We start from the raw sequence: 18,261 nt of genomic DNA, 5'->3' as shown, positions 1-18,261 counted from the left end.
CATGCCCTCACCCACTGAACTGAGTACATAGAAGATTATAAAATCCTGAGGGTGTGAGATCTCATTCTGCATCTCTCCCTAGTTGTGTAAGAATGAAAAGAAATGCTCAAAGCAATAGAATGTGCCTTTAACAGTTTAGTTATCTGCTATATCAGGATCAGGGCCAGAGCCATCGCGCTGTAAATTCATGAGCTCCTATTCAGTGTACAAGCTACTTCTGTGAGATGTAATTTGGAAGCCAAAGCTTTATACTTACTGGATTATTAAAACATGGTTCAAAATCTAAAAAACTATAAATTGGTGTCTAGTGAAACACAAGACTTCCTCTCTCTTATGCCTGCCCACTCTCAGTTCCTCTCCTTCCTAAAATGTTTTGGTGATTTGTGAGCTCAGTGGGACAGAGTCTCTGAAACCAAGACTTTCCTGGAACATCATGGGATGTGTGGGCTTCTGAAGGTGTGTGCCAAGATAGCTATTCCATGCATGCGGCTGGTTCAAGGCTGGTTGTTTCACATTCTGTGTCAAAATCTTGAACTTCTTGTTGTTCCAGGGCACCTAAATCACTACGCTCTCCATGATTCCAAATTGTTTTTGGCAGAAAATTTTTATTTATGATAAGATACCTGACAGCTGAGAGTAAAATCGAGTGAGATAAAGAAATAAGGTGCCTTGCCTGTTTTTTTCCCTTTTGCTTTACATCAATGACACTCAAACCTGGTTATACCCTTTAGTCATCTGGAGTGGTTTAAAAAAAGATACAGATGCCTGAGTCCCACCTCAAACACATGAATGGGAATTTCTCAAGGTGAGGCCTAGGGAGCTATATTTTGGGGTGTGATACTCTTACGAATTTATACGAGAAACCAAAAAATACATGAGTGCTTCTGACATGTTCATGTAGTTGTAAAACTAAAGAATAAAGCTGCATATTTTTCTACCACTAAATAGGTATGGTTCTGTGGCTTTCATAGTTTCCCCTTTATATTCCTCAGTTTTCAAAACAGTTTTATTGAGGTTTAGTTTACACAGGATAAAATTTGTTCGTTTTAAGTGTATAATTCGTTGATTTTTAGTCAATTTGCAGAGTTGTGCAACCATCACCACAATCCAGTTTTAGAACATTTCTATCACCCCAAAAGATCCTTGTATCTCTGCAGCCACTCCCTGTTCCCACCCCAGCCCTAGGCAGTGACTAATCCCTGTGCTGTGTCTCTTCAGAGAGCTGTATTTTTTTAAAGCACCCCAGGTGATTCTGATGCCCTACAAAGGTTGGGAACCCTTACTTTGAACTTACTAGCAGACTTTAGGGGCATTAATAACTATGTCAAGATCTGAACCTACAGAATACTTTCGATCCTTGTTAAATGTGTATCGTTCTTCTTTTCCACCTACATGTTTTTACAATTGGATACAGGCCAACATAGAATTACTCACACAGTTGGTGGAAAATAACCTCTTCCCATATGCAGCTTCTTCTGTTCATCAACAGAGATGGAATGTGAAATGGAAAAGTGCCAAGAGGCCATCCCAGTGGGGTTGGTGCAGTCTTCCTAGTATAGTCTTGAGCTCCTTAAATAAGGTATCCCATCTTCTCTTGGAAAAGATAAATACAATCATTCAGGACATTTTTGGGGTCAGAAGAGCTTCTCTCTTTACCTTGATTCCCACCATGGCTTTCTGGACCTCTCCTGCTCTTCCCCACTTTTCCCCAGACCACAGTGAGAGCTGAGGCTCCTACCTTTCGGAGCCTGGCTTACTGTCCACCTTCATGTGTGGACATGCCAGCTGCACACAGCTCCTTTGGCTCAGAGGGTGCTGATCATCAGTGCATGTTACGATCAGCCAGGAGCTTTTGGAGATCTATTAGCTATGCCAGTTAAATTAGAGTCCACAGGGATGGAAACCAGAGGATTGTCTTCTTGTTTTCAAGTGTTACTTGACTCCATTCCTACCTCTTCGTTCCCTAAAACTCTAGTCCTGGGCTGCTCACTGTTTCCAAGTTTCCCAGCTGGAGTTCCTAAATGATCTCAACTCCTCATCTTTGTCAAAACCAATGGACTCATGTGAAATCACCCTAATCTGACATTAAAAGGAAATTTTAGTTTCAGGGGCTAGGAGACTATCATAACTGTCTTCATTTTCTCCCAGTATCTGGTTCATCTTTGAGGGGGTCCCATACTAAAGAACACAGAAGACAGCTAAAGAGAATCACTTTGTGCTCTTAAAATACATTCTAAAAAGACAACCTTCAGAATGGGGAAAATATTTGCAAACCCTATGTCAAAGCATCGGGTGTTCAGAATATATAAACAATTCTTACAACTCAACCAAGAAAAGATAAACAGTCCAAGTAATACATGGGCAAAAGACTTGAAAAAAATAAAAGAATGCAACTAGGTTTTCAACACTTCCCTGGTTTAAGTTGGTTAATTTTGCCAGATCTTGGGTACAGCTCTTATTTTGTTGTGAAGGGGGGATTAAGAGGCAGAATTTGTTTCCAGAAGACAGGTTACAAATACATAGATCTCCTTTTCCTGAGTTACCAGATAAAATATAGGATGCTCAGTTAAGCTTGAATTTCAGATAGACAGTTATATCCTGTACAATCTCTGGGACGTATTTACACTAAAAAAATCTTTTGTTGTTTATCTGAAATTCAGATTTAACTGGGCATCCTGTGTTTTTATTTGCTGAATCTGGCAGCTCTGCTCTGTTGAAGGACTGCATTGTGACTGATGGTTCACCCCTGGTCCCAGCTCCCTGCTGCTCTGTATTCTTCCCCCTGATCCAGTCTCCACTCTGTAGTTGGAAGGGAATGGCCCCGTTTGGCCTCTGTGCATTTGCCAGGAAATAATAATCTGGTTGTTATGTGAGGGTTTCCAGCATTGTTCAGTGCAGAAATTATTCAGGTATGAATCATTTGGCTCCATAGTTGGTTTTGTTTTGTTTTGTTTTTAATGCTGATATGAGAACCCTGTTGTTCGTTCTGACGTGGGTTGTAGTTCAGTCAGGGCCAGCTGTGAGCAGGATGGCTCCGAGAGACCCAGGAGGGTGGCCTTCTCTCTGGAACTTGACGTTGGTGAGCAACCTAGTCTTCTTGGGGAGACTGCACTCTATCTCTTCCCTTTCCCTGTTGCCTGTTTGGTGTATGAGGTGGATTTTTGTCGGGCATGTGGCACTGTCCACCATAGCTGTGGCTGAAGCCAGAGATGTGCCCATGGCATGTGACGTGGGTTACTGAGAGCACCTGCCATGGCCACCAACACTTTCAAGATGGATTCTCTTGAAAGACTCCCCCCTTCATCTGCCCAACTATGGGCCAATGTGTTGAGTCATCTCCATGCTAACCATTCAACAAGCTTGTCTTGAGTTCTCTCCACATTCCTGGCAGCTGTGCTAGATGCCTGGAACCTAGAGGTGTCCAAGACATTGTCACTGCCATTGGAGAACTTCTAGTCAGCAATTCTTAAGAATTAAAAAAGTCTTTAATTGTGGTAAAAAACACATAACATTAACTTAACCATCTTAATTAACCAGTTCTTTTTTTTTTTTTAATTTTATTTATTTATTTGACAGAGAGAAAGATCACAAGTAGGCAGAGAGGCAGGCAGAGAGAGCGGGAAGCAGGATCCCTGCTGAGCAGAGAACCCAATGCGGGGCTCGATCCCAGGACCCTGAGATCATGACCCGAGCCGAAGGCAGAGGCTTAACCCACTGAGCCACCCAGGCGCCCCTAATTAACCCGTTCTAAGTACAGCTGAATAGTGCTGAGTTTATTTACACTGTCGGGCAACCAATCTCCAGAACTTTTTCAACTTTCTAAACTGAGATTCTGTATTCGTTCAACAACAGCTCCTTGTTACCGTTCACCGCCACCCCACCCCACCCCTCAGCCCCTCACAACTACCAATTCCCTTTCTGTCTCGGTGAGTTTGACTACTCTAGGTTCCTCATGTTCCACAGTATTTGTCTTTGTGTGACTGGCTTATTTCACTTAGTGTAATGCCCCACAGGGTCAGCCATATTGTGGCTGAATTTCCTTCTTTTCCATGGCTGAAAAATAGTCCGTTGTATGCATAGACCACGTTCGTTGAAGGACACTTGGGTGTCTTCCGCTCTTTGCTACTGTGAATAGTGCTGCTTATAATAAACATGGTGTACATGATCTTCAAGATCCTGCTTTCAATTTTATTGGGCGTATACCCCAAAGTGGAATTACTGGATCATCTGGTAGTTCTGTTTTTAATCTGTGGAGGAACCTCCATACTGTCTTCCATAGTGCTGTGCCATTTTACAATCCCACTTACAGGGCTCAAGAGCTCCGGTTTTCCCACATCCTCTCCAACACTAGTTATTTTCTATCTTATTGATCGTAGTCATCCTGGTGGGTATGTAGAGTTGGCAGTTTTGAATGATAAAAGAAAACCCTTTGTCTGGTTGAATCTGTGAAATGCTGTGAAGATTTTCCCAGTGACTGAGCAATGTTCCAACTTCATGCAGGTGGGCAGTGTAGAGGCATATAACAAAAATCTCTCGATCTTAGACTCCTCTGCTGCTCTGGCACCATTTTTGGCAGGTTTCCCTTTGGTTCAGTCTCAGATACTTAAAGAGCTAGTATTTTAAGGTTTTCTGTGGACTCAAAACAATACGAGGAAGGGATATAGCACATGCTTTTAGGGCGTAACTGTGTGTAGAATGTGTGAGAGTTGACTTGGTTCATGTGTAGTTTCTCTGGAACGTCAGTCACACGGAAAACAGAGGCTCAGGAAGGTAGTATTTTAGGAAGAAAGAGCAGTGAGTAACTAGTGAAGAAGGCAAACTTTCTAAGAAATTTGGACAAGTACTACTTTATAAAGTGACAGAGTTGAATCAGAACCCTTTCAGCTGTCAATCTGCATTAGTATTCTCTGCTAAGTTGTTGCCATCCTATCTATATGATGCTCTTTTCCAAAAAGATTCCAAACACCTATTATCAATCTAGGGGACAAAACACCTTTCCCATAAGAAAAGGATACTCGGGGGCTTATGAAGGTATTTAACCGAATTCCTTCTCATCTTTATTGCCCAACTTTACCACGTTTTCCCCTGAGACCTCTCCAGTTATACATTTTTTATTGACGTGTGATTCATGCACAGCATTATCTTAGTTTCAGTTGTACAGAGTGATGATTCTATATTTATATATGCTGCACAACGATCACCATACTAAATCTAGTTAACATTCATCACCACACAGTTATGGAGATTTTTTTTTTTGTTGTGATGAGAACTTTTAAGATTTATTCTCTCTCTCTCTCTCTTTAAAGATTTTATTTATTTATTTGAGAGAGAGAGAGTGAGCACACAAGCAGGGGGAGCAGCAGAATTTTGTCTGTATTGCTCCTGTCAAAGGGTAGTTGCCCCATTATTCACAATACTTTTGATTGTCCCATATTGAAGAAATCTCCCCACTGGGGTCCAGGCGAGCAGGTTATGTAAACAAACGTGGACAGTTTAGACCCTTTTCCAAGGGAAATGACATGGCAGAGTTTGTTTGGAAACCCTTTTGTAAAAGCACCAGGTGTTGGCCTCCTTCCTCTGACAGTCGGCAAACCCAGGGTCCACAGGAAGGAGACAGGAAGGAGTCAGTTGACCCCAAAGGGCATAGCTTCCAGATGATGCCCTTGACTGTGGTTCTTTGCTTCTAAATATTTTCACCTTTAGACACGTTACATAGCAATTGACTTCCTTTTTTCCCCATGTAGTTGTCTAGGAGAAGAATGTTTATTTGTGAATAACATCCATGTTCTGGGACAAAACTAAGGACCTACGTGTTCTCTAAAATATATGAAGGGCTTTGTCATTATGAGAAGAATCAGTGGGAGGAATATTTAATAGCATTTGTGTGCATGCTTCGTAACCTTATGTAGGCTCCTTGGAGAGTCTAGGGAAAGCTATGGGCCTTCTGTCCAGGAAAAATACACCATGTATACTTTTATGCAAAATTCTGTATATAATTTCAGGGGCCTCTTGGAAAGCTACCAACTCCATGATACTTTTTAAAGATTGTTCTTGCTATAAATATTCTTGAACTCCCTGTTATGAATGTTTATTATGATTTATCTTTTTTCCTCCAAATAATGATTATTTTGTTTTCACTAAGCTCTCAGTTGTATGGAGGAAACTGTTACGGCAAAAATGTAAACTGTATGTTATCAGAGAGTATTTTTTTCCCTCATGAGTTGCGCTTCACCCAAGACAAAGAGAATAAGAAGCTCCTTCAGAAGGAACAGAGGCGGGGGCTCATAAGTCTTGAGCACTTTCCACGTGCCCGCACCATGTTCAATGCCTTATGTACGTGATCTCACTACGCTCAGACAGTGATTCTCTGTCTGACGTGGATTTACTCCAGTCGAATAGATATGGAACTGAGGCTTAGAGATATTAAGTTGGTCATTTTGAGTCTGCCAAATCTTAGAGCCCACTTTCTTTGGTATTATGCACCTTCTAAAATAACTCATATCTTCTTGTTCAAAAATACTGGACTCTAGACAGAGAGAGCATATCCGGAGGATGCTGGTGACCTGAGGAGCAGGGAAGAGTGGGTGGAGAAGGAGAGGTTAGCGAACCTTCCGAGGGACGCACTTGAGGCCCTGATGGACCACAGAAGGTTATCTTGAACATGAGCGTGGATGTTTGCATCAAAACGGGGAGATAACATGAGATTTGCACCTCCAATTCAGAGCAATCACGGCACTGCACTCCTTTCCCTAACCAAGCGGGCATGGACAAGAGCAAGCCAAGAGCAGGAAGAGACATGTGTGCTCTCATTAGAAAAGTAGGTCAGAGTCTCACTCTTTCGGTCTGCTCCCAGCCTCTTCGCTTGCCCTCTTCATTATGTTTAGAACACATGCTGTGACAGTGGAGGGCCTGCGAATCGAGTTCATTGTGCTCATGGGCTGTTTTGTGGCTGTCAGCTGTATGAGCCACGATTCATATAAGGAAAAACTAAACAGTATTATTCTGGTTTGGGATGTTGGTCAGCAACTCTGGGGCAGCCTAGATTAACCTCGTAGACGAAAAGATTTTTTTCCTTCTCTAGTAAAAAGAGGATTTTATTTTCTAGAGTTATTGCTCTGGAATTTTTCCCAGCAAACTTTTTTTTTTTTTTTTTTTTTTTTTTTTTGTGATAGTCAGTGGAAAATTCATTGGGTCACATTGACAGTGTGATACTTAATGGGTGGAAGTCAGCCCAGGAGTTAGGCTTCTTGCTGTTTAACCAAAGTGGGAATCAACCCACTCTTTGGGCTTAGAAAATAAGCCCATTTAGAGGAATCTCATGAATTTTCATCATGAACTAGCAAACATCAGAGGTCAACAGGAAACCAAAATAATAATACACTATCTTTCTCATGGCTTATATCAAAGAGCCCAGTCAAATGAATTATGAAGAGAGAAATTATACTTTTTAATTCTCAGTGCTTTCACTCAACCATGAATGGTATTAATTCAGGGGAGTCGTAAAGAGCATTTCAATGAGAGAGATCTGGAACAAGGAAGAGTAGGTACATGCTGATAGTATGAAGAGGGTCAATCTAATGTAGACTTTGAAAGTTGGAGATAACCTAGTGATATGGAAGGCTTATTAAAATATAGCTTTCTGGATCCCCCCTTCCAGAGTTTGTGAGTGGGCCCAAGAATTTGTGTTTCTAGCAAGTTCACAGATGCTGCTGCTCCATGTGCCCACAGGACATCTGGGACACAGGTCCCAGACCATGGCACGAGGGGTGCTCTGCTCCACCCCCACAGGTGATCGAAGCATCCAGGGTTTGCTTGAACACTTCCAGTGAAATGGGTTGTGACTGCCACCTGTGCCCACAGCACATCTTTCCTAGAGCTTACTGAGGCTGAACAAAGAGTGCTTCCCAGTAACCTTACCCTGGTCCTAATTCTGCCAGCTGGAATTACTCTGAATACACCTAATCCCCATATAAATGCCCACACTAAGAGACATATCCTAAGGAAAAGAAAAGATAGACTCTCTCTGGCAAGTAATGTCCGTTACATGCTAGGGGATGCCTGCTCGTTTTGTTCTCCATCCAGATCCCAGCAAGTTTAGATTTTTTTAAAAATTGGGGTACATGTGAATAAAGTGTATAAATCTCATTTTTACAGCTTGATGAATTTTCACCTGTGTGTTAACCCAGACAACTACTTCCAGGCCAAGATAAAGAGTATTTTCACAAACCCAAAGGACTCCCATACTCTTTCCCAGTAGGTACTCACCCCCCTAGTGGTGGCTACCATTCTTCACCATTATTCTGCGTGGACCAGTCGTGCTTGCTGGTGAGCTGTATGTAAATGGAAGCATAGAGAGTATTCTCTTCTGTATCTGTGTGCCCGCTCAAAATGACTGTGAGACGCTGTCTAAATAGCAGGAATTCTTTCCTTTTCACTGTACGTAGTATCCCAATTTGGATCTGTTGTATTGTCTTATATTTAATTCCCTGGCCCTTTTACTATTTTGTATATTTTTAAGGTTTATAGTAACATCCGCTGGCATGAATCAGAATGGCTTAAGTACAGTCGTTCCCCCTTACCTATATATGGTCTCATGTCCCTCAGTCACCGTTATCCCCAGTCACCCACTGTCCTGGAAGCAGATGTTGCCCGCTCTGGAGGCAGTTGTAGCTTCACGCTATGTCACAGCACCTACCTCCCTTAACTTGCTTCATCCAGCATGTAACCATTTTATCCTCTCACGTCATCCCAAGAAGGGTGAGGATGGCGTAGGAAGATGGTTTGAGAGAGAGACCACATTCATATGACTCCTATTGTAGTATGTTCTGATCATTGTATTTTATTATTAGTATTGTTAATCACTTACTGTGTCTAACTTATATTTAAGCTTTGAATACACGTGTATGTATTAAAAAATGCATAGTGTATCTAGGGATAAGGGTGGGGATAAAGGTGTGGGGATAAGGAGGGACTTTGGTCCATGACATCACTTGATCTTTTCAATAGCACGAGTTTGGTAGACCATTAGCCCATTTTGCAGATGAGATAACCAAAGCTTGATAACTTGCCCAAAGTCTCACAGGTAAAGAGTGGTTGAGACAGTATTGAACTTAGGTCCTTCTGTTCATTCATGATTCCAAGTTCTCAGCCATGTTTACCAGTAATCACCAAGGAGAGGTTGACCCTGAAGAGCACACATGGTCCTTCTATTTCAAAGACTTCCATTTTCAGCCTTTCACCCTTCCTCTCTGTAGTGGTTCTTCGGCGCAGTCGACCATGCTGGTGAGCTGGAGGGCGGCATTTGTCACCGTGCCATTGAGATTTTCCAGCTCCTTCTTCAGATGGGCAGATCTGTTGGAAACATGTTATCTTTCATACAACTGTCTTCAGTAAAAATAAGATTTCCTAATTGCTGGCTTTCTCTTCGCTCCTGAAACCTCTGCCCTCCATGGGTGAAAATAATAGAATCAGCTCTGCCCTGTGGTTCCTGTTAAGGTTACACCTAAATTGTCTTTGAAAAATAATTGTCTGTTCTGTTGAAGGAAATGTTTAAACTTCCTTTGATTTTAATGTCTAATAAACCCTTAGCGAGATAAAGTTTATTCTTACGTACAAATTACCACAGGCAAATTATGCCTTGTTTCCTATTTTATTTTGCTAATTAGGTATGGAAGATTGTTGGTCAGCTCACTCTTTGTATGGTGTCAACTTGAAGAGATTTAAAAAAATGGTCAGATGCTTTGCAGCAGTTTTAAGCCTGGCTTTGATTCAGTATCTGGATAAAGTTTCCACATATACTGATATTTATGTATACTCCATTCCATTTTTATATTCTTCTTGGTGCATGCAGAGCTAAAAAATTTGAATTTCTGTTGTTGAGTATGTAGACATGGTGGTGTTTGGATTTGTAAAGGTGGGTAGTCTGTGAGGTAATTGTGTATCCTAACAGGAAATGAAGGTCAGGAGTAAAACATGGGCTATGCTGCACTGAATCTTTCATCCCACTAGTTTTTCTTAAATCATATAAAATCCATTTATGGATTTATCTTTCTGTAATTCTAATTTGCATTTGAGGATTTATGCTGGGAGAAACTTTGGGAGCAGTTTATTTGTTTGTTTGTTTGTTTATTTATTTAAAGAGCCATAACCTTTCTGGACAAACAGGATGCTAGGGCAACCAAATGCTTGGTGGTGGGAGGTGTTTCTTCTGGAAGATTTCCACAGGAAAGGGTGACAAGAATTAGACACTGCACTTTCGCAACTCTAATGAATTAGTAGATCCAGACAAACATCATCGGTGTCTGGTAAAACAATGAAGTGAAAGATCGATGAGGAGCTTTATAATGGGTGATTGGATTGACAACATGGGAGCCCGCTATCTTTTTTTTACTACAGCTGAAACAGACAAGTAGACACTGTGTGCTTCTGACGTGGAAAAGTGGTAAGCAGTCAGCATCATTCATCACCTGTGAAGTGTTCTTGTCAGTGGTATGGACCTGTGTCTAAGCAAGCATCTAACTTTCCCCCCAGAACACAGGGAAGTAGAGAAGATGGAGATGTGTTTCCCAACATCGACTGCACATTAGATTCACATGGGGGATTTTTAAAGCTTTGATGCCCAGGCTCTCCCCCAGACCAATTAAATGAGCTCTTGCCTGGATATCGCTATTTTTTTTCTAGTTCCCCCAGATGTTACAGTTTGAGCCAAGGTTGGAAACCAGGGGAATTGAGGAGCAAGTTAAAAGATAAGACAAAACAGTCACAAAATGCAACATGTAAGAAATTCCATAGGACAAATAGCCAGAGTTTTACAACATGTTTATGTAACATTAGAAGAAACACCTGTAGATTAAAAGAGATTTAAGAAACATAAACCTGATGTGCTGTGTGGTCTTTTTTGATCTGGATTTGAAGGAATCAGTCATATTGAGACACATTCTAAAGAATCGGGGGAATTTCAATGCAGACTGAGTATATTTGGGGATAAGATGGCACCGAGCCTTGGTTTTGTAACTTGTGATGATGGTTTTGTGCTTATGTGGAAAAAAGTTCTTACAGTTGGAGATACCTACTGAAGTATCTATGGATGAAATACGAGATCTGGGATTTGCTCTCAAACACTCTAGCAGGATACCGTGAGGGGATTCATAAAAACAGATACAGAAGGTTGTAAGAGATTGATAATCGTTCAGTTGAGTGAGATGTACATGGAGGTTCATTTTACTATTCTCTCTACTTTTGTGTGTTTAAAAAAGTTACATGAGAGGTGAAAAAGAAGGTATAAAGGTGAAATCTGTAACATCTCTTGTGCTGGGATGTACTATCAGTGTGAAGTCTGTGAAGTTCATCTGCGTATAAACCTGCAATAAAGTCAAATCTAGCCCTGTGTCCATGCAAAACATCCCTGCTTCTTTCCCAGAAAATGTCAATATGAATTCTGTTTATATCTTGCTTGCAGATGATTCTGGGCCACCTCCTTCTACTGTTATCAACCAAAATGACACTTTTGCCAAAGTGACTTTTAAGCCTAGTGTGGTCCAGCAAGCCCGGATTGCTCAAAATGGCGTTTTGGGAGATTTCATCATTAGATACGATGTCAACAGAGAGCAGAGCATTGGGGACATTCAGGTAATAGGCTTGTTGTTGCCACTTTGGGTCAGTTGCTTGATACTTTTAGTTAGACTCAGAATGAGGGAGTCTAGTTCTTATCTGAGGGAGGGAGAACATTCTGGTTCCTAGAAATTTATTTTAACTTAAAATATGTCTCCAAGGGGACTAGGGTGTTCCCTTCCTATTTCCTGCTTCAGTAATCTGGAGAGCAAATGAAATCTGTAATGTAATTTTCCCTGTGGTGTTTTAGATGAAGTTAGAGTTTTAGTTCATCTTCAATTTTAATTAAGAGAGCCTGGTCCATGGCTCATTTCCCTTTAGGTTTTATTGCTCCAGAGACAGGGTGGGAATATTAAAATGCATTAGCATGCACCCAGAATGTAGACGGCTTTGACATCTCAACTTGTTAAAACCACATATTGAAGGAAGAAGGAATTCCAAGTGACAAGGGCCATAGCGGGTGGATAATTAAAATCGAATTAGTCAGCATAGGCGATAAATTTTAAAGGGATGATTTTATCTTTATGAAGTCTGTTTCATGTGCTTCGAGCTCTGAATTGTGGAAGTTGTACAGACTGTCCATCTTGGGTAGTTTTTCTGCCTATTCCAGGCACTACCGTTTTTACTTTCTCTTCCCTCCACCAGGTTCTAAATGGCTACTTTGTGCACTACTTTGCCCCCAAAGACCTACCCCCTTTGCCCAAGAATGTGGTATTTGTGCTCGACAGCAGTGCCTCTATGGTAGGAACCAAGCTCCGGCAGGTGAGTGAAGGCCAACTGCCAATTTTGTTCTTTCTCACTTTTGTCTGGAGCCATGATGCACCGTGGGAATAAAATTCAGTTGATGCCAAATGTCTGCTTTACCACCCAGCTGTTCTGCTTACACAGAACCTTCCAGAGTGGATAATCCAGTTCAGCCATTGACATAAGCTATCATTTCAGGATGGTGGTTTTACAAGAGCAGAGGCTAATGCTGTAGGAGCACTTGGAAATAAAGGGGGCTGGCAGAGTAGATAATGTGAGGCAGGAATACACTGAGAGGAACAGTCAGCAGCACTACTGTTGATGGAATAATTCTGTTCTGTAATGATGACCTTTCAGAGCAATGCAACAGAGTCATTGGCAGCCCTGTTGGTCTACCCTTAGGACAGAGAACTTCTATCTCAATAATTCAGGATATTCTTGCTGCATTTAGGATAAATGTTAAAATTTTAGGGTTAGGAGGAACATTAGGGGACATATAGTCTATGCTGAAATATTGAACTATACAGAAAATACAAGTATTAAAAATTTTTAAAAGATTTTATTTATATATTAGAGAGAGAGTGAGAGAGCAAGTGAGAGAGAGAGAGCGAGAGCACAGAGGTAAGAGGTAAGAGGTAAGAGGAAGAGGGAGAAGCAAAATCGCCGCTGAACAGAGAGTCCAACGTGGGACACAATCCCGGGACCCCAAGATCATGACCTGAGCCAAAGGCAGATGCTTAACTGACTGAGCCACCCAGGTGCCCCTATTAAAAATTTTTTAGCAAGCCACTGGAATGAGCTATTCCTTATCTTACTCTGGTATCATAAATATCACAACTTTGCTTTTTTTTTTTTTTAAGATTTTATTATTTATTTGACAGAGAGAGAGATCACAAGTAGGCAGAGAGGCAGGCAGAGAGAGAGAGGGGGAAGCAGACTCCCCACCAAGCGGAGAGCCAGATGTGGGGCTCGATCCCAGGACCCTGGGATCATGACCTGAGCCGAAGGCAGAGGATTCAACACACTGAGCCACCCAGGCGCCCCACAACTTTGCTTTTTTAATATAGTTTCACCTCACATAACAGAAAAAGCTACTGACTGCCAGACCAAATTATAACTCTGTATTCATCAAACACTTAGTTCTCTTGCTTTTCTTTCTTAATTATCTATTTTTATCAATTAATAATAAGTATGTGGTTTAATAATACCCCATACCTCAAAAGAACCCTCTACCCTATCTCTTTCTACCCCTAGATCACATTCCACATGTAGTTAAACCTGATCATAGCTGATGAACTATTGTAAATATTTTCTCAGCTACTACTTTTTAAGTAGCTTTGGCCATTTGTATTTAAAAAATCATGTAGAATCTGTTGATTTTTTTCTTCATGGCATCTTATTTTCCTCTACCCCCAAATAGTAAAAAATATATTCTGGGCAAAAATAGGATTTAACTATTTTCTTTCAGAAGATTGCCAGATATATTTTCTGACTTGTATTGGGGCAAGATATCTTCGCCCTGTCAGTCAATTCCATGTAGCTCTTCCACAGCACGTCCTTGTACAGAATTCTTCCTGCTGACTTCTCCACTTTGATTCCTTTCCTTTCCTCTTGCATCTCGGACCTTCCATCTGGGATTACTTTTCTTTTGCCTAAAGAATACTCATCGGTATCTTCTTAGATGTGGATCTGCTAGTAAAGAATTCTCTTAGTTTCTGTTTGTCTAAAGATGCTTTATTTCTTTCTCATTCTTGCAGGATATTTTTACTGGGAATAGAAATTTGCATTGATAGTGTTTTTTCTTTCCTTTGAAGATAGATCCCATTGTCTCTGGGCTTCCATTGTTGCCGTTGATAAGTCAGTAATTATATTAACTGTTGTTCCTCTAAAGGTAATCTTTTATTGTTGACTGCTTTTAAGATTTTCTTCTTAAGTTTTCTGTAGTTTTAATATGATGGTCTCAGATGTGGATGTCTTTTTTTTTTTTTTTTTTTTCTGCCTGAGATTCCTAGGACTTCATGAATTTATGAATTCATGGGAAAATCCTTAGCCATTATTTCTGAAATCACTTTGGCTCACTTTTCCTTCTGAGATTCCAGTGTTAGAAAACTTCCTCTGTATCCTGTTTCCCTTGCTCTCTTCTATTAATTCCAAATTTTGCCTTTCCATACTTCATTCCAAACCTATCTGACAGTTCACAAGTTATCTTTTCAGATATGTTCAGTCTGCTCTCAAACTCATCCATTGCGTTCTTTCAGTTATTGCATTTTTAAGTTCTAAAATTTCCATTTTGTTCTTTTCAAATCTGCTCTGTCACTTTTTAGAAGCTTCAGTTACAACACAGTTTGTAATACACTTTTTATTTTCTCAAGCATCATAAACATAGTTATTTTAAAGTGGGTATTAAAGAGGGCATGTATTGCACAGAGCACTGGATGTGGTGCATAAACAATGAATCTTGGAACACTGAAAAAATAAAATTAAAAAATAAAAGGATTATTTTAAAATTTAAATAAATAAAATATGTATCTGATCTTTCCAAACTTGAGCTTTTGGATCTGTTTTTATTGTTTTTTTCTTCTCTCCTTGTGTGACTGGTCATTTTTGATTGCATGATGAACGTTATATTCAAACATTTGTTTGTAGAAATAATTGACGACCTATGGTGATGATCTTTTCCGCTAAAGAAAGTTTGGGGTGTTTCTGTCAGGTACCTGGGAGATTACAATCTGGGATCATTTTTTAAAAGATTTATTTACTTATTTTAAGAGAGAGAGCGTGTGCAAGTGGGGAGGGGGACAGAGGGAAAGAGAATCCTGATGTAGACTCATCGCTAAGTGCAGAGCCTGATGCAAGGCTTGATCCAATGACCCTGAGATTACTGCCTGAGCTGAAATCAAGAATCAGCCATTTAACCAAGTGAGCCACCCAGATGCCTAATCAGGGATTATTTTAGTCCATTTTCAGGGCTTGAGATTTTTCTGGGAAGCCCAGATGGCTCAAAGCTGGATTGCAGTCCTTTCAAGACTGGTTTATTTCTGTAGAGCACAAGATGTAGAGGTTCACCTACACCACCCTCCCTGGTGGGCTCCAGACTTCAACTTTTGACCCCCTCAGCTACTCAAGTGATGTGCAGCTTCTCAGATGCTTCCTTGGCCTTGATAAACATCTTTGATAAACGTGATCCCAACGTTGAGCCTGCCTCTTTAAGTTTTCATCTTTTCCTGGATATTTTTTCGCACTATTTTGATACTCTCAAGATTTAAGAAAAATATACATTTTGTATATTGCTTTTTAAGTTATTCACAGTGGGGGAGCACCTGGGTGGCCCAGTGGGTTAAAGCCTCTGCCTTCGGCTCAGGTCATGATCCCAGGGTCCTGGGATTGAGCCCCACATCGGGCTTTCTGCTCAGCAGGGAGTGTCTCTCTCTGCCTGCCTCTCTGACTACTTGTGATCTCTGTCTGTCAAATAAATAAATAAAATCTTTAAAAAAAAAAAACTTTAGGTTATTAACAGTGGGAAGGTTGGGTACAAATTACCTGGAGGTTTTCTTTATAGACAATGTTTCCCAAAGTGATTAATCACACACACGTGAAACATTCTTTTGTAGTGGTTGATTTTCTGCTGATGTTTGAGAGGCATCACAGCCTTGTCCTATTTGCTGAATATTCTGAAAATTCTTTGCTTTAGGCACTGCAAGTAGTTTTTGTGACTCTGTTGGCTGGATAACAAGCTGACAGGAGAATCATGGCTTCTTTGGAGACATGTTGGCCACAGACATAGTGTTAATTAGGTCTTGCATCTGAGCCAGCATGGTCATTCCCATTTGGATTTTGAATCAATTAGCAGTTACTGAGTAGGTGCTGCATGCTAGGTTCTCCGTGTGTGTCATGAAATGTCTACGCACCTATAAATCCTCATATTTTCTTTCTTTTTTCGTTTTATTTTTGCTTTTCTTTAAGGCAATGACCTTCGTGAGGCCAGGGTTTGGATTTACAGTGAGGAGAGGAAACATAACTTGATGAAAATATCGATAATTAAAATTCCTGCAACCAATATGAATTTGTGTCACCACCAAATGTCTTGTATTTTGATATTTTTACTTACCCTTATATTATGAGTATATATAATATTATTAAATATTCTTTAAAAACTGAGCTTAATGGCCATAAGCCAGTACTGTTCCATAGAAATTCCTATGAGAATAGGGATGTTCTCTACCTATGGTATCCCGTGTGGCAACCACTAGCCACAGGTGGCTATTAGCATTCCAAATGAGACTAATGCCGCTGAGGACCTGACATTTTAAAAATCCTATTTAATTTTAATACATTTAAATTTAAGTAGCCCTGTGTGACTAGTGGTTCCTGTATTGGATAGTGCAGCTGAAAAACTGACTCACTCTGCCACCAGTGAGAGAGTTGAAGTTATCTCCTTTTTCACTAATTATAAACAGCATTGGGATAACTGTCTTCATGTATAAATCTTTGACCACATGTCAATCATTTTCTTAAGTTAGATTCTTAGAAGCAGGATTACTGGGGCAAGGACTGCTAACTAATTTGTGCCTTTTACAGATATTAAAACCACGTTTTCTAGAAGGCTATACCAATTTATTAACATGTAAAACTGTTACCGGAGTATGAATTCCACATGGATTAAGCAGTGAAATGTAATCAATGAACCACACCCCAAAATAAGTATGAAAATATGTCTATTTAATTAATTTTGAAGTAGGGAAAGACTTTTTAAGCCTAAAAGCTGTGAAAAGGAATTTTAAAGGGGAAAAAAAATCAGTAACTGTAGCTATACAAAAACATTAAAACTTTTAAGTAAAAACAGAGTAGAAGTGAACAGAAGACTGGAAAATTTATGCAGCCAAGGATTTATCTTTAATAGATAAAGAGCTATTCCAGATCAATTAATAGTAATCTTATATAAGAAATGGGCAAACAATATGAAATAATTTACAAAAGGAAATAAGATTCAATAAGATTATGAAAGAGTCAAATGTACTAGTGACTAAAAAATGCAAATTAAAAAATACTATTTAAGCCTCTGCCTTCGGCTCAGGTCATGATCCCAGCCAGGGTCCTGGGATCAAGCCCCACATTAGGCTCTCTGCTCAGCAGGGAGCCTGCTTCCCCCTCTCTCTCTGCCTGCCTCTCTGCCTTCTTGTGATCTCTCTCTGTCAAATAAATAAATAAAATCTTTAAAAAAATGCTATTTATATCTTCATATTGTCAAACCTCAAATAATGTAAATTACTTATAATGACAGCTTCTGTAGTATGCATTTGTAGAATTCAACAAAATTATAATATTTAAATTATTTCCCAGTAAATATTAAGAAACACCCAAAAGTGTAAAATGCATGGTCCGTTCTGCACCTTCACACAAAGGTCATTAAATAACCCAAAGGCTGCAGCAGCTCGAGTGACTCATATCTTCACCCGCCTGAGTCACATCAGGCCTTAACTTCAAACCCAATCCGCTCTAGGGCCCAGGATCTTCTACTTCCGGGGGGAGAAGCATCAGGAATCTTCTTACTAAACCCCTGCATTTCGGGAGGGATTTCCACGCATGGTGCAAGAGCAGTGTAGCGAAAGACGTCACCCTGGTTGCTCTTCTCCCCTCCTCCCTCCTTCCTGGTATGAAAATGCCATTACTGGGCATTGGAAGTCGGGCTTGCACTCTGCCGGCTTCTGAGCGACAGCCTGGCCTCTTTCCCGGAGAACCACCCTGGAGCGGGCAAAGACCTGTCAGAAGCCTCTAGGCCATTTCTAAAGCCTGTCGCTGCCTTGGAGTGTTTGGAAAACCACTGCCTGTTTTAGCAGCTCTCAGCTGCCGCAGGGCCAGGGCACCAAGTGAAAAGCTTGGTTGGCACCGGAGCCTTGTACACAGTGT

The 18,261-nt window shown here is 40.5% G+C and overlaps 1 protein-coding gene across 1 annotated transcript in view; it reads left to right on the top strand.

Annotated features, from left to right (window-relative positions):
- The window catches only part of LOC111158624 (inter-alpha-trypsin inhibitor heavy chain family member 5), a 72,037-nt gene that overhangs the window by 28,560 nt on the left and 25,216 nt on the right, over window positions 1-18,261 (top strand). Inside the window, exons 6-7 of the mRNA XM_022520770.1 lie at window positions 11,459-11,628; window positions 12,256-12,372. Coding sequence (XP_022376478.1) covers window positions 11,459-11,628; window positions 12,256-12,372 — 287 coding nt within the window. The remainder of the gene's footprint in view (window positions 1-11,458; window positions 11,629-12,255; window positions 12,373-18,261) is intronic.

This window comes from Enhydra lutris, unplaced genomic scaffold, assembly GCF_002288905.1.
Source record: "Enhydra lutris kenyoni isolate GAN:26980312 unplaced genomic scaffold, ASM228890v2 scaffoldscaffold61, whole genome shotgun sequence".
NCBI classification, from domain to species: Eukaryota; Metazoa; Chordata; class Mammalia; order Carnivora; family Mustelidae; genus Enhydra; species Enhydra lutris.
Note: the sequence above shows the minus strand (reverse complement) of the source record. Positions and strands in the feature narration are given on the sequence as shown.